At 36.5% G+C, this 14,352-nt stretch overlaps 2 protein-coding genes across 2 annotated transcripts; one reads left to right on the plus strand and one right to left on the minus strand.

The window, feature by feature from the left end:
• Positions 1 to 6,759: 6,759 nt before the first annotated feature.
• On the minus strand, positions 6,760 to 8,454 carry LOC104599862 (uncharacterized). Its single transcript, XM_010262603.1, has 4 exons — positions 8,151 to 8,454; positions 7,514 to 7,974; positions 7,074 to 7,420; positions 6,760 to 6,973 (listed from the first exon to the last, which is right to left on the minus strand). The coding sequence occupies exons 1-4, from the start codon at positions 8,452 to 8,454 to the stop codon at positions 6,760 to 6,762; spliced, it is 1,326 nt and encodes a 441-aa protein (XP_010260905.1).
• Positions 8,455 to 10,156: 1,702 nt separating this feature from the next.
• On the plus strand, positions 10,157 to 13,073 carry LOC104599807 (large ribosomal subunit protein eL43z). Its single transcript, XM_010262538.2, has 5 exons — positions 10,157 to 10,275; positions 11,926 to 11,965; positions 12,068 to 12,156; positions 12,664 to 12,746; positions 12,850 to 13,073. Exons 1-5 carry the CDS (start codon positions 10,273 to 10,275, stop codon positions 12,911 to 12,913), a joined length of 279 nt encoding a protein of 92 aa, XP_010260840.1. The 5' UTR covers positions 10,157 to 10,272; the 3' UTR covers positions 12,914 to 13,073.
• The last annotated feature ends 1,279 nt before the right edge of the window (positions 13,074 to 14,352 follow it).

A 14,352-nucleotide genomic window follows, 5' to 3' on the forward strand; every position in this document is an offset into this window, starting at 1 on the left:
CAAAGGCTTTGTTCCTCATTCAACAGGCCCTTGATGAAGAAATTTTTCCAAGAATTGCAGCAGCTAGCACCTCCACTCAAGCATGGGAGATTCTAAAGCAAGATTTTTTGGACGACAAGAAGGTAATTACTGTAAAACTACAGATTCTTCGTCGTGATTTTGAAACATTGGCCCTGAAAGAAAAAGAATTTGTACAAGTATTTTTATCTAAGGTGTCTGGGATTGTTAATCATATGAAGTCATATTGTGAAAGTGTTAGTAATGAAACTGTTGTGAGTAAGGTTTTGAGGAGTTTAACCTCAAAATTCGATCATGTAGTTGCTGCAATTGAAGAGTCTAAGGACTTGTCTACTTATACTTTTGATGAATTAATGAGTTCTCTGTTAGCCCATGAAGTTAGATTGAGCATATCCTATGAAAAGGTTGAGGATAAGGCTTTTCATTTTCATGTTAAGGGGGAGTCTTCTTACAAGGGAAAGTTAGAAAATTCAGGAGGCTGGGGACAGAGCAGAGGTGGTCGAAGTCGCGGTGGCGGCAGAGGAAGAGGCCAATTTGGTAATCAACACCAACACAAAAGCACCATCCAATGCCGATATTGTAAAAAATTGGGTCGCAAAGAAGTAGATTGTTGGACCAAGCAGAAAGATGAGCAAAAACAAGCCAATTTTACAGAGAAAGTTGGAGGAGAGCAAGATATTCATGGCTCATTCTCCTATTGATAATGCTTCCAATGGAGTTTGGTTTCTAGACAGTGGATGCTCCAACCATATGTCTTGAACAAAGTCTCTTTTTAAAGAACTTGACGAGTCGCAGAAAAGTGAAGTTCGACTCGGAGACAACAAGCAAATGCAAGTTGAAGGGAAAGGTATAATTGTCATCAAAACCTCACAAGGTAATGTAAAACTCCTCCATGATGTGCAATATGTTCCTAATTTAGCTCATAATTTGTTGAGTGTTGGGCAATTGATAGATGGTGGATACTCTATTTTGTTTGATGATGGTTGTTGTTCTGTTCAAGATAAGAAAACAGGACATATAATAGTTAGCATTCCTATGGCACAAAATAAAATGTTTCCGTTAGAAGTCTCTAAAGTAAGAAATTGTGCCTTGATTGCTAGAGCTAGTGATGCAAAAATATGGCATTTGCGTTATGGGCATTTAAATGTGAAAGGGCTGAAATTGTTAACTCAAAAAAATATGGTTGTTGGGTTGCCGAAAATTGATGGTCTTGATTTCTGTGAAGGCTGTGTCTATGGGAAACAAAGTAGAAATTCATTTCCTGTAGACAAGTCATGGAGGGCTTTTGATTGTCTTGAATTGGTACATGCTGATGTGTGTGGTCCAATGAGTATTGAATCATTTGGTGGAAGCAAATATTTTTTGTTATTTACTGATGATTACAGCTACATGAGTTGGGTGTATTTCTTGAAATTCAAATCAGAAACTTTTGAAACTTTCAAGAAATTCAAAGCATTAGTGGAGAAGCAAAGTGGGCGTTGTATAAAGGCACTCCATTACGATAGGGGTGGTGAATTTACCTCTAATGAATTTAATGTTTTATGTGAGGAAAATGGCATTCATAGGGAGTTTACAGCACCGTACACACCGGAGCAAATTGGTGTGGCTGAGCGGAAAAATCGAACGGTGGTTGAAATGGCAAGAAGCATGATGAAAACAAGTGGTGTTCCTAATCAGTTCTGGGCAGAAACAGTGGCAACAACAGTATACCTTCTCAATATCTCACCTACAAAGGTTGTCATGAACCGGACCCCATATGAAACTTGGAAGGGCAGGAAGCCGTAGGTAAGCCACTTAAAAATTTTTGGTTGTATAGTCTATGTCTTCGTTACTTCTCCAACTCGTAACAAACTTGATGAAAAATCAAAAAATGCATTTTTGTTGGCTATAGCCCTTAATCCAAAGCATATAAGTTGTATAACCCTGTGAGTGGCAAAGTAATCATAAGCAGGGATGTTAAGTTCAACGAAGAAGAAACTTGAGCCTGGAACAATGACAATGCAACACCTACAACACCTCAAGTTACAGAAGATGCTAGTATAACCCCTATGACAGAACCTCCAGAACTAGGTAGTCCATATGCTGATAGTAGCAGTTCAACCATTCACTCATCTCCCTCCAGTTCCGGCAAACTTGCAATCCTCATCTTCAAGTTCTTGTAGTGAAACATCTCCAAGAAAATTCCGATCATTGAGGGATATTTATGCTTCATGTAGCTTTGCTTTGTATGTTTCTGACCCCATTTGTTATGATGAAGCTACAGAAAGTCAAGTTTGGTAGGATGCAATGAAAGAAGAGATGACGGCTATTGAAAGAAATGAAACTTGGGAATTGATTAATCTACCGGAAGGCAAGAATGTTATTGGGCTCAAGTGGGTGCACAGAACAAAGTATCATGCTGACGGTACTATACAAAAACACAAAGCTCAGTTGCTGGCAAAAGGGTATTCTCAGCAGCAAGGTGTTGACTTTGAAGAAACATTTTCTCTGGTTGCTCGCTTTGAAACGATGAGAACCTTTCTAGCCTTGGTTGCATAATTAAATTGGGTTGTGTACCAGTTTGATGTTAAATCTGCCTTTTTGAATGGAGAACTAGATGAAGAGGTGTATGTTTCTCAACCTAAAGGTTTTATTAGTGGCAATGACAACAAAGTTTACAAGTTAAAGAAGGCTTTATATGGCCTAAAGCAAGCCCCGTGAGCTTGGTATAACAAGATTGACTCTTACTTTCAGCAGAATGGATTTGAAAGGAGCAAAAATGAGCCAACACTTTATGTAAAGAAGCGAGGTAACTCTAAATTTTTGGTGGTGTGTCTTTATGTTGATGACATAATTTATATGGGATCTTGTGAGTCTCTTGTTGAGGAATTTAAGTCCTACATGATGAAAGAATTCGAATTGTCAGATTTGAGTTTGTTGCATTATTTTCTTGGTTTGGAGGTGAACCGAAGTGCAGATGGGATTTTTATTTCTCAAAGAAAATATGCTAATGATTTGTTGAAAATGTTCAATATGTTAAACTGTAAAATATCTCCAACTCCCATGAATGTGAATGAGACACTCGTAGCTAATGATGGCATCAGAATGGCGAGTGCAAGGTATTTTAGAAATATGGTTGGTGGTTTGAACTACTTGTCTCACACAAGGCCTGATATAGCATTACCAATCAACATTGTTTCTAGATTTATGCATAACCCAACAATGCATCACCTCAGGGCAGCAAAGAGGATCCTTCGTTATGTTGCTGGAACTGTTGATTTTGGAATTTGGTACTCAAAAGTATCAGATTTCAAACTTTTGGGCTTTACTGACAATGACTGGGCAGGTTGTTTGGATGATAGAAAAAGCACTTCTGGCTATGTTTTCTCCCTTGGTTCGGGTGCTATTTCATGGAGTTCAAAGAAGCAAGAGATCGTGGCCTTGTCATCATCAAAAGCGGAATATGTTGTTGCAACGACATCAGTTTGTCAAGTAGTTTGGCTAAGGAGATTGTTAGCTTATTTTTGCCAAGTTCAAGAAGGTGCAACTCAAGTGTTCTGTGACAACAAGGCAACAATCATTATGGCAAAAAATCCAGCTTTCCACAACAAAACAAAGCACATTGACATTCGCTATCATTTCATTTGAAATCTGGTTGCTGAAGAAACAATAGCAATGAAGCATTGTGGGATCAATGAACAAGTAGATGATGTTCTTACCAAGTCTCTGCCACGTGCCAGGCACGAGTACTTCAGATTGTAGATGGGAGTAACAAGTTTTGAAGAAAGGGGGAGTGTTGAATAGTGCTTCAAACTTGGCGGGAATGTTGAATAGTTAGTAGGAATGTTGAGTAGTGCTTCAAATTTAGTGGGAATGTTGAATACTTAGTGGGTGAATTACTTCCTAATTGTTAGGCATTATTTTTGAGTTAGTGGACCATGTTTATCCACTTTCTAGTTTAATTGCTTATTTTTAGCTAAGGTTAGTTTTGCTATAAACCTATTTATTTGGACCCCAGACGTTGCTTTTTGAATATGAATAGAATTGGTTGTGTGGTTTTGTTTTTTTTTTTCAGCATAAATTTCAATATCCCAACAGAAAGCATTGATTTATTCATGTTTCAAATAATGGAGTTTTCCTTTCTTCATAAAAACATGGTATCTTGTCTGTAACAATGGGTTGTAAACCATCCAGGCATGAGGATGAAGCTTCCACCTAGAAATTTATCTTGTTTCTTGTGGACCTAAGAAAACATTGAATTTTACAAACTACCAATTATATGCTAGAGAAGAGATTACTACTACTACTACTACTACTACTACTACTTAGAGGAGCATGAATGAAGCCTTTTAATGGGTCCTAATGAGCTCATGGGAAGAATTTTTTTTTTCTTTTGATTTTTGTGAATGACTGATTATAACCATCTTATACTGCAAAATGAGTAGACTATTATAACGTAGAAGTTGAATCAAACATAAATCAGAATTTGCACTTAAATCAATTAATGCACTCCCATGCTTTTGTACCAATGCAAATGGAATTTGCACCGCAGGTCTTGAGACAAATCAAGCGAACATGATTTATCCAAATGGGGTGAGGAGAATGCGAATGCAAATGGGAAATCCCTTCATTTTGGATGTTATTTTATCTTCTTTTTTGTATATATATATATATATATATATATATATATATATATATATATATATTTTGCTTAAACATAAATGTTTAATTGTAAGTATTAATGTTTTATATAATATTTTAATATATGTTTATATTATCAAATAAAATGTTATATTGATAAATGTGATTAATCAGGTGTAAAGCAGGTGATTTAAATTAATTCGAATAGCTTTAAAAATGAGGAAAATAGGAAAAAAGAAACACTCAACTTTTGGTAGTCAAGGGAAAAATTTTGATGGCTTTTGGCGATATTTACAATTGTCGCCAAAAGTTATCAATATGTGGCAACATTTATAAATGTCGCTAAATGTGTGGCCTTTGATGACGTTTACAAATGTCGCCAAAAATGTGATCTTTCATGACATTTGCAAAAGTCACCGAAAATTGCTATTTAATGTCACTAAAGATCGATTTCAATGACATTTGCAAACGTCACCGAAAATCGCTACAAACATCGTGGAAACTTTTCCAAACTTTTATAGGCGCAACGATTGTGCAAACGTCACGAGAAAATTTCTACGATGTTTGTAGCGGTTTTGGCGACATTAGTATTTTTTGTAGTGTCACTGTGAGCATTCTTGCTTTATCCCACTTCCAAATTCTCTTATCCCTATTCATGAAGCCAGGAGTTATGCTAGACAATTGCTGCATCATCTTCATCTACTGTCCAACCTCTCAATCATTTAGATTCCTTCTAAACATCAGACACCAAACTGTTGTATCCCCTACCTCAGCAACTAAGCAGTCTTTGCTTTGAGCAATCTCATAAGACATTCTTGTTTCAGCTAGCTCCCATATTGAATCACCTGCACCATATTTAGCTAGAACAGTCCTTCCCCATAAAGCATTACTGTGAAAAAATTGGTTCATAGACCTCAAGAAGGTGAACAATGAAGTAGCAAATGATCTACCCAACTGAGTTACCCAATAAACCTAAAATTTCTATTACAAAGATGACTAAAAATCTGTGATCTATGCCTTTTCGGTTACCCAACTCAGAAACTGGATATCTCAGATTCATCACCTACCAAAAAAATAGATGGCCCCAAAAAGGAAGCTTCATCACCTGCTAAGAAAATAGATGTCCCTGAAGAAGAAACCTCATCACTATATAAGCAAGAAAATAGTTATCTCTGCAAATTGAGTTTCATCACCCACCCAAAAATTGGGTCACACATCTATGATTATGACTAAGAAATGGAGAAAAAAACAAATTTTTGGTTCAATATTTCTAGATAGAACATCAAATAAAGGGCTTCACCACATGCCATCATCTGTTACACCAATTTTTTGGTTCAATATTTCATTCCAATGAGATAGTTGAACAAAAAAAAAAAGAACAAGAATGAAGTTAGTTGAACAAAAATATATCAGTTCCATCATATATATCACTATCTAGAAACCTTTCTGGAAGTTAGTTCCATCATATATATCCTGAGACAAAAATGCACAACGGTCTATTCAATTCTTGGCTGCTTCGACCTTCAACCTACAAAAATTTAATGATATTGCTAAGTCCATATGTTATAGTATCGAAATGAAATTGGATAGAGGTAGAAGATACTATAACAATCTACAACATTAGCAATGTTACCTATTGCTATAGATGAAGAAGCCATCCCCATGGTGCCATGCATTGGGTGGGTACTTAACCCCCCCCCCCCCCCCCCTCATGATATACAAGAGTTTCCTTCTAACCATCCGGTTGGTTTGAGCTTGTTCTGGAGCAGGCACATCAACCTACCAGGGATAGTTAAATATTATTATTCAAGTGAAAATTATAACTATTAGTGTGTTCAAATTTTTAAACAATGATACATGTACATTAGTATTGTTGCCACTGGGAGGAGGAGCACGAGAATTCCTTCTATTGTGCCCAGTTCCACCACAAATAGAGCATCTTACTGTCTCACATTCCAATAGGCCATGGTGGGATGGGCTTGCCTCATCTTCTTCCCTTCTCCTAATAACTGGAGGTTGACCTGGTCTTCTCCTCACTACTGGAGGTTTGATTGGGTGGTGGTCAACTGGTGCCCAATACTTTTGCCCAGGTAGTGCATGTATAAGGTGGCTATACACTCTTCAATATGTGGACTTGTGAAAGGCCATGTCACACAACTCCTCTATTGTACCTCGAGTGTATGTTAAAACTGCAAGTGCATGACAGCATGGGATGCCACTGATGTCCCATACTCTACAAGTGCAGGTCTTAGCATCCATCTTAGTCACATTATCAACCAAATCATTCCCTCTTATTTGGTACTCATAATGTCTAGACCTGAAAACCCTAGCTGACCTATAAGTGTAGTTAACATGAGTGAGCAATGTACAATTGATTCAACTAATGAAAAAGATAAAATCTATATAAATGAATATGCTTTTTAACCAATAATCACCTGGCCTCTCTCCTCCTTCTGCTGACGATTGATTCCACCCTTGGCATTAGCACAGATGCTTGTGCGTTGGTAGCCTCATGTCTCTCAAATAGTTTTTGCATCAGTCTCTTTCTTACATCTTCTAGCATTTCTACGATCGGCAAAGACCTAGACTCCCCAATCAAAGAATTGAATGACTTAGTCCAATTGTTTGTGATGTCATCCGATTTAACAATTGGGTCAAGCCCATGTCTAGACCATGTTATAGGGGGGATCTTACATAACCAATCATATGCTTCTTTAGAATAGTTCTTTACAACTTCCATATAGTGAGCAAAGTCAGTTTGGGTGTATGAGTTGCCTTCTGCCTATCTCACATAAAGAAAAAATGAACTCAAAGATAATAGTTGTATACATAATAAATCAAAGAAAAAAATAAACTCAAAATATAACACACATACCTTCTGCCTATCTGACATAAAAGTCCACTTGTGTGGGTCATCAATACACAATGCATCACGAAGCTCATTCAAGAACCACAACCAACTTTCTTTGTTCTCGGCTTCCACAACAAAATATACAATGGGGTATATGCCATTATTTCCATCTTGGCCTATAGCCAATAGAATTATCCCTCCAATTGCACTAGTCTTAGTGTGACAACCATCCAACCCAACAATTTTTCTACATCCCTCTAAGAAGCCATTCTTGTAGGCTATAAGGCAGATGAACACTCTATTGAATGTGCCATATGTGTCATCTACTATGGCTAGCGGAGCATGCAGTTTGACAATAGACCCAGGGTTACTTGCCAATAAAGTTGTGCAGTACTTAGGTAACAAAGAGTATGATTCGGCCAGAGACCCTCTAATCCTATCAATTGCCTTTAGGCAGGCTCTATGTGTCTTCCTCCATGAAACTTCTATTCCATACAACCGCCTGATTTCAACAGTGGGTACATGTACTAACAAGCTGGGGTCAACCCTTAACAGCCCCTCAATCTTTGTGAATAGTCATGTGTTGGTAGCTTCCGTATTTGTTGTCACCCTCAGACAAGTATGTTTGTCACGGAGTGTCTTGATAATTCAACAAATCAACTGTATCCCCTTCTCTTTGGATTGTCATTATCACTCAATGACTCATAATCCGACAAATCAAATGTATCCCTAACTGATGATACACCAACACCATCATGGCCGGTTGATGGTACACCAAAACCACTCAGTTGTTCTGTATCAGAGTCACCAACACCACCTTCCAACCAATCATCATCACCACCTAGACCATCTCCACAATTCTGATCTTCATCAAATTCACCATCAGCACCCTCCATTCCATAACCACACTCATGCTCAAATGCATCATCATTGGCAACACAACCCTTTCTAGGGGGTTTAGGCATTTAGTCGAACACCTGGGATTGTATTGGCAACACAACCCTTTCTAGGGGGTTCAGGCATTTAGTCGAACACATGGGGTTGTATTGGCAACACAACCCTTTCTAGGTGGTTCAAGCATTTAGTCAAACACATGGGGTTGTATTGGCAACACAACCCTTTGCTTTTGAAGTAGTCACATGTGGATCCAATGTTTGCAATGTAGCAAACACATGGGTCCCAAAACCGCCATTTGACTCGGTCTAAGAACTGACATGAACGCGGCCATAGGCCACGAATCTCAAAGTATGGTTCCCTACACACACAAATCACAAAGAGATGGTCCCCTACCACATACAAGGCATTTGTACATACCTCAGAAACTACAGGTTTCAATAAAGAGCACACTCAGTTCGTCTGTAGAACTCACTACAAAGCGAAAAAAAATAACCCTGCAAAAGTGAAAAAATAACACTATATTCTAATCAGACACTACAGATTCCTTTAGTAAGAAACAAAAAAACTCACCTCCATTTTGTTTAGGGTTTATTAATGCTAAACAAACAAAAAGGGGTGTTAAGAAAAAAAAACCCACTGCCGACCTCCGTCGGACTTCCGTGCATTGGACCTCTGCCGTTCGGTATTTGCAGCGATCGCCATCGGTGGAGATGGCGATGGCGATGGTAGCGTCGAGCTGTCGATGGATGGCGCTCCTCTCTTCTCTTCCCTTCGACAGATTGGGCGAGTGTTTGAGAGGGATTGAGTTAATTTAAAAACAGGGATAAAAATGTAATTTTGAATAGGGGTATAATGGGCATTTTACCTTTTTTGTCCATATTTAACGGTTAGGGGTATACTTAGTCAATTGTCAGAAACAGTAAGGGTACACTTAGTCAATTTTCAAACAGTAAGGGTAGAGTTAGTCAATTAGCTAAACCATAAAATATTAATTAAGCTAATAAGAAAATAATAATAATAAAACAATAAATTATTAATAAAACATGATGATAAAAATATTATTGAAGTAATAATAATATAACAATATATTAATAAATTAATGATAAATACTAAGATATTAATTTTAGATACTAATAAAATAATAAAAATATTATTTAATAAACAATAATAATAGCTAAGTAGAAATAAAATATTAATATAATTAAAGTAATAATAGAATTTAATTATTCAATATTAATAAAATATTCATAATTAATAATAAATACTAAGATATTAGTTATTAAATACTAATAAAATAATAATAACAAAGTACTGATAAAATAATGATTATATATTCATAAAATAATACTAAAATAATAAATGGATTAATACAAAACAAAAATTTTAATTGATTCTGATTCCAACTCACAATAAATCAAACAACAACAATTGGAATCCAATTCTAATTCCTTATTAAACCAAACAAGCATCAAGAATAAATGATTTCAGTTTCGATTCTTAGGGATTCCAGTTCTGATTCTATTTACAATCTTGTCCATGAACTAGATAGACCCTTAATCTTTTTGTGGACAATGTTTTTGTGTAATTAAAAGTTTAATGTAGGGTTACTTTAGGTTAGATTGAAAGGAGTAAAAATCTTTTATTTTATATATATTTATAATTTTTCCAAATTGAGCATTAAATATTTAACAAAAAAAGAAATAAAGAAAGAAAGAAAGAAAGAAACAAAAGAAACTAGTAAAATATATCCTAAGGCCATTTTCGTAAATAAACGCCGGAGACCCTTGAGGTGATATATAAGATCTCTTCGTTAGGGTTTTGAGCTTCTCACATAGTCGCATTTGCTCATACGGCATTCTGCTCTTCGTCAGCTGAGTTCCGCCAACATGGTACGATCTCGTCTCCTTCTCTTCTTTCTTTGGTTGATTCATTCTCAGTCGTTGTTTCCCTGAAGAGCTGATCGACCTGAGCCTCTTTTAGTTCTATTTTTCATTCATGTTTTGCGGATAAATTTCTTACTTTTGCTTAGGGTTGATTATTCTTAAATTGTCGTTCTAGGATTCGTAATGATGAATAATTCTTGCGTTTTTAAGGATTTATATTTTCTTGGATGGAAAATATAATGCTAATCTTTCATACATTTGTCAATTTGATGTTGGGGTTTTGTTTTTAGGGTTCATAGTAATGCATTTGCCAAATTTTAAGTATTTATATGGTCATGCGTAGATGGTGAGCTAAATGCTGCTCTACATGCTCGTTTGTGATTTGGAGGGTATTGTTTGGGTTCTGGTTGGGATGCTAGAGCGGTTTCACATATGGTCGATTTGATATGTCTTTCTGTTGATTTTTCCTGTCATTTTATGCTTCTGTTTGGTAGATTCAATATTTTCTTGGTCGGAAAGCACTTAATACTGCCTACCAATTTGAATACAGCGTATGGTGCAGGACCCTTTTTTATCTTGATAGACTAGTAAAGAGTGAAAGATAGAAGTAGATACTTGCAGAACTTGTAAGATACTTGGAATTTAAATATATCAGTTGTACTCATAAATCAATGAATGTTTGGGGACACCTTATACTTTGTGAGTCATCCCATGTTCCATTTGTTATGGTACATGGTTGGTTGGTTGTATATAAATAGAAATAAGGCATATAATCAAGAAGATGGTGATGTATCAAACTTCAATAAAATAAAATAAAAGAAGATGGTGGAGGATAACCTTTTTCCTTCCAATCAATGTGGTGCTGGTTCTAAGATGCCATAGATAAATAGGAACATCAAATTGGCAAGACTGCATTTTTTTCCTAACAAAAAGATGTGTTTTATATATATATATCATTCTTTTATTACATGTTGCAGTTCATTTTGACTTATATATGCGATTGTGTTGATATTTTATATTTAGGAACTATTCATCTAACATTGACTAGGGAGGCCAAAACATCTAACGATGCACTAATAATTAGGGGTAATAGGAAAATTTGTAATGCTAGTTTACATGACAAACAAGGATTATGTGGAATCGTTGATGTTGCTTCTGTCTAGTGTGCTTGAAGTATGCTCAATGCATAAGGAGATACCCAGATGGCTTTGACATGACATAGTGCTTGAATATCTGATCATATCTTGCTTTCTAGTCCTAACATGTTAGAGACCATCTTTAAACTAGCTAGTACATGAACTCGTACATTATCTTTTCTCGTATACCAATCTGATTGTTAAGAGCAAGGTTTGGCTGAATGTGATAGCTGTTCAGCAGGCTGTGGAACCAATGATAAAGTTCCACGCCAGTAATAAAGTACATGGGGCCCGCACCTATCACAGTGGGGTCCGTAAATTTATTACTGGCATGGAACCTCATCATTGGTTCCACAGCCAGCCAAACAGCCATTGCGTTCAGCTAATCCGAATTCGATTGTTATGGCCAACTTCTGAAGGTAGGATAAAAATGGAGACCAATGTAAAGCCCTAGAATAGCTATATATTTTAGCAGTTATAAACTTCAAGTATTTATTGCTTGCTTCTCTCCATTTTGCAGACTAAGAGAACTAAGAAGGCCGGAATTGTTGGCAAATATGGTACGTATAGTTGTTTAATTTTCATTTGTTCAGTTTCGTAGTATTGTTTTCTGCTTTTTATATTTTTGTGCCGGGCTGATGCATTTGATTCCCATGGAACAGGCACAAGATATGGTGCCAGTTTAAGAAAGCAAATTAAGAAAATGGAAGTAAGCCAACATAGCAAGTACTTTTGTGAGTTTTGTGGCAAGGTATTTCTTAGTGTTTCGTTTAGATGTGTCTATTGACCGTTAAATATGCATTTTGTAGTACATTGATGTACCATATCTCATCAGATCACTACCCTGTGTATAGTTTTAGGGGCAATTCTAGGCTCGAGTGTTCAGTCACACAGTTTTATATGGCATAACTGCAAATGTAGTTCGCGTCGTACATACAGGGTTGTAAGCCACAATTTGGGCAAGCACAAGCTTTTAAAATGTCACATAAATGACTTTGGTCATTGTAGTCATGAAAAAAATATGGTGAGGGAATGATCAAAAAATGGATTTAAATTATTTCTTGTATGGTTGAGGAGCTGAACTCTTAATTAATGCGATAGATGAGAAAACCTAAATTGTGTTATTGTATTTACCTTCGCTTGACCTGTTTATAAATTGAGCTACAGATCCTTTTTCATAATAGTGCAATGTTGGTTCTGTATATTTCTTCTGAAATTGTGAAATTTATATGGTGAATGTGTTTGGTGGTTGGTCTAGTATGCTGTGAAGAGAAAAGCAGTAGGAATCTGGGGGTGCAAGGACTGTGGTAAAGTGAAGGCCGGGGGTGCTTATACCCTGAAGTAAGCTAGCTTATTGGATGCCTATACCCTAATTTCCTGCAATTTAACTTTTCTTTGGCATAGATGTTAACCTCATTTTTGTTTATTTTTTCCTTGTTACCAGCACGGCCAGTGCAGTAACAGTGAGGAGCACCATCCGTCGTTTGAGGGAACAGACAGAGGGATGAGGAGTAGCTGTTGCAGGCTTGCAGCAACTCTATTTTGTTTGTAGTAGCAAGTTTTCTTGACTTTTGTCGATGAACTTGGTTAATTAATGACTGGAAGAGGTTGATTTTTGTCTCGCTTTGGAGTTATACTAAATGCAGTGTTCAGGCGTTTTCTTATTTACATTACTTTATCCTGTCACTTGATTATTTTTCTGACATAAAAACAATAGCTCTGTCGAGTGCTTAATTCTCCACAAAGAATGTACTGGCTCTACCAGCTGCCTGGTCAAGTATTAAGCACTCGAGAGATGCTTGAATGACGTTCGGACCAAGGTTCAATAGTATATTTGAAGGAGAGGTGTATCAGGAATCAAGGACATGCGATTGATATGGTATGGTTTGGGTGGAGAAATTGTTAGGATGCAAATGAATAAATCTGAATATAATTTACTTTTGATGACGACGATCTTTTTCACTCTCGCTGCAGTTTGCGAGGCCCATTCTAGGTGTTAGGTTAATTGCCGTTTTAGAGGGTAACTGAACTCAAAGTACCCTAAATTAAGTGCCTGTGAAAGTGAAACATTGTTTACTGATCCGTCATCATTTAGTAGTACGATTTGCATGGTGTTTTCAATTGTCAATTTATTTGTTACATCATTTTAGTTCCTTTGATTATCTGGGTCGTTGTGACCTTGTTTGTTGGCTGTTCCGCTCGATGATCTTTTTTCTGAGAGTACCTTTTCCTTTTGGGGTATAATAAGAAATTACCTTTAAAAAAATTTCCATCGCTACACCACCTATCTTCCTAAATTCTGACGAGGGTTAGTTCGAGAGAGAGAAGATGATTATCTGGAGGAAAAAGCCTCGATTAATATATGGGACTTTAATTATACGCCCACAAAGTGCTCTACGGAAAAGGCGGTATATTTATTTGCTAATGGGGAATTGAATAGAATTGGCAGGATTGAAAAACAAGGCAATAATAGAAAATCAAACTATCAGAGATGGGATAAAAGTTGCAAATCGCTAACAAAATGCCCAGATTTTCGATTTGGGCACCAAAGGAAATAACTCAAATAGGCAATTTTTATTTATAAAATACTCAGATTGCAATCACAGGAAGAACAAACAGTGAGGAGAATAAGTAAAAAATTCTATGATTTGCTGTGCAAAAGTGAAATTCTTTGTAAACAAGGACCAGATATCCCCAAAAGATGACATTCACCAACATGACTCCTGAAAACTGAATCCGGGCTTACATAGGCCGACACCTACCCCTGCAAAAATTGACCAGACAATAATCCAAAAGTAACTGGTAATTTGTTGCAACCCAAAGAGGAAAATATTGACATGCCAAGCCCATTGATAGTCGTTAAAATATCCAAGCCAATTAACTGAAAACTGAAAATCATGAAACACCACGTCCACTTTGTTCCTTATACTTACTTCTCTATAGTCCT

This window comes from Nelumbo nucifera, chromosome 7 (assembly GCF_055504915.1).
Source record: "Nelumbo nucifera cultivar China Antique chromosome 7, China Antique-T2T, whole genome shotgun sequence".
Lineage (NCBI taxonomy): Eukaryota > Viridiplantae > Streptophyta > Magnoliopsida > Proteales > Nelumbonaceae > Nelumbo > Nelumbo nucifera.

Coding starts and splice junctions, on each gene's coding strand:
- LOC104599862 (XM_010262603.1), bottom strand. CDS start 8,454: ATGCCTAAACCCCCTAGAAAGGGTTGTGTTGCCAATGATGATGCATTT. Junction 7,975..8,150: donor TCCAAAGAGAAGGGGATACA/GTTGATTTGTTG, acceptor TGTATGGAATAG/AAGTTTCATGGAGGAAGACA. Junction 6,974..7,073: donor AGAAGGAGGAGAGAGGCCAG/GTGATTATTGGT, acceptor CTACACTTATAG/GTCAGCTAGGGTTTTCAGGT.
- LOC104599807 (XM_010262538.2), top strand. Junction 11,966..12,067: donor CGGAATTGTTGGCAAATATG/GTACGTATAGTT, acceptor CCCATGGAACAG/GCACAAGATATGGTGCCAGT. Junction 12,157..12,663: donor TTTGTGAGTTTTGTGGCAAG/GTATTTCTTAGT, acceptor TGGTTGGTCTAG/TATGCTGTGAAGAGAAAAGC.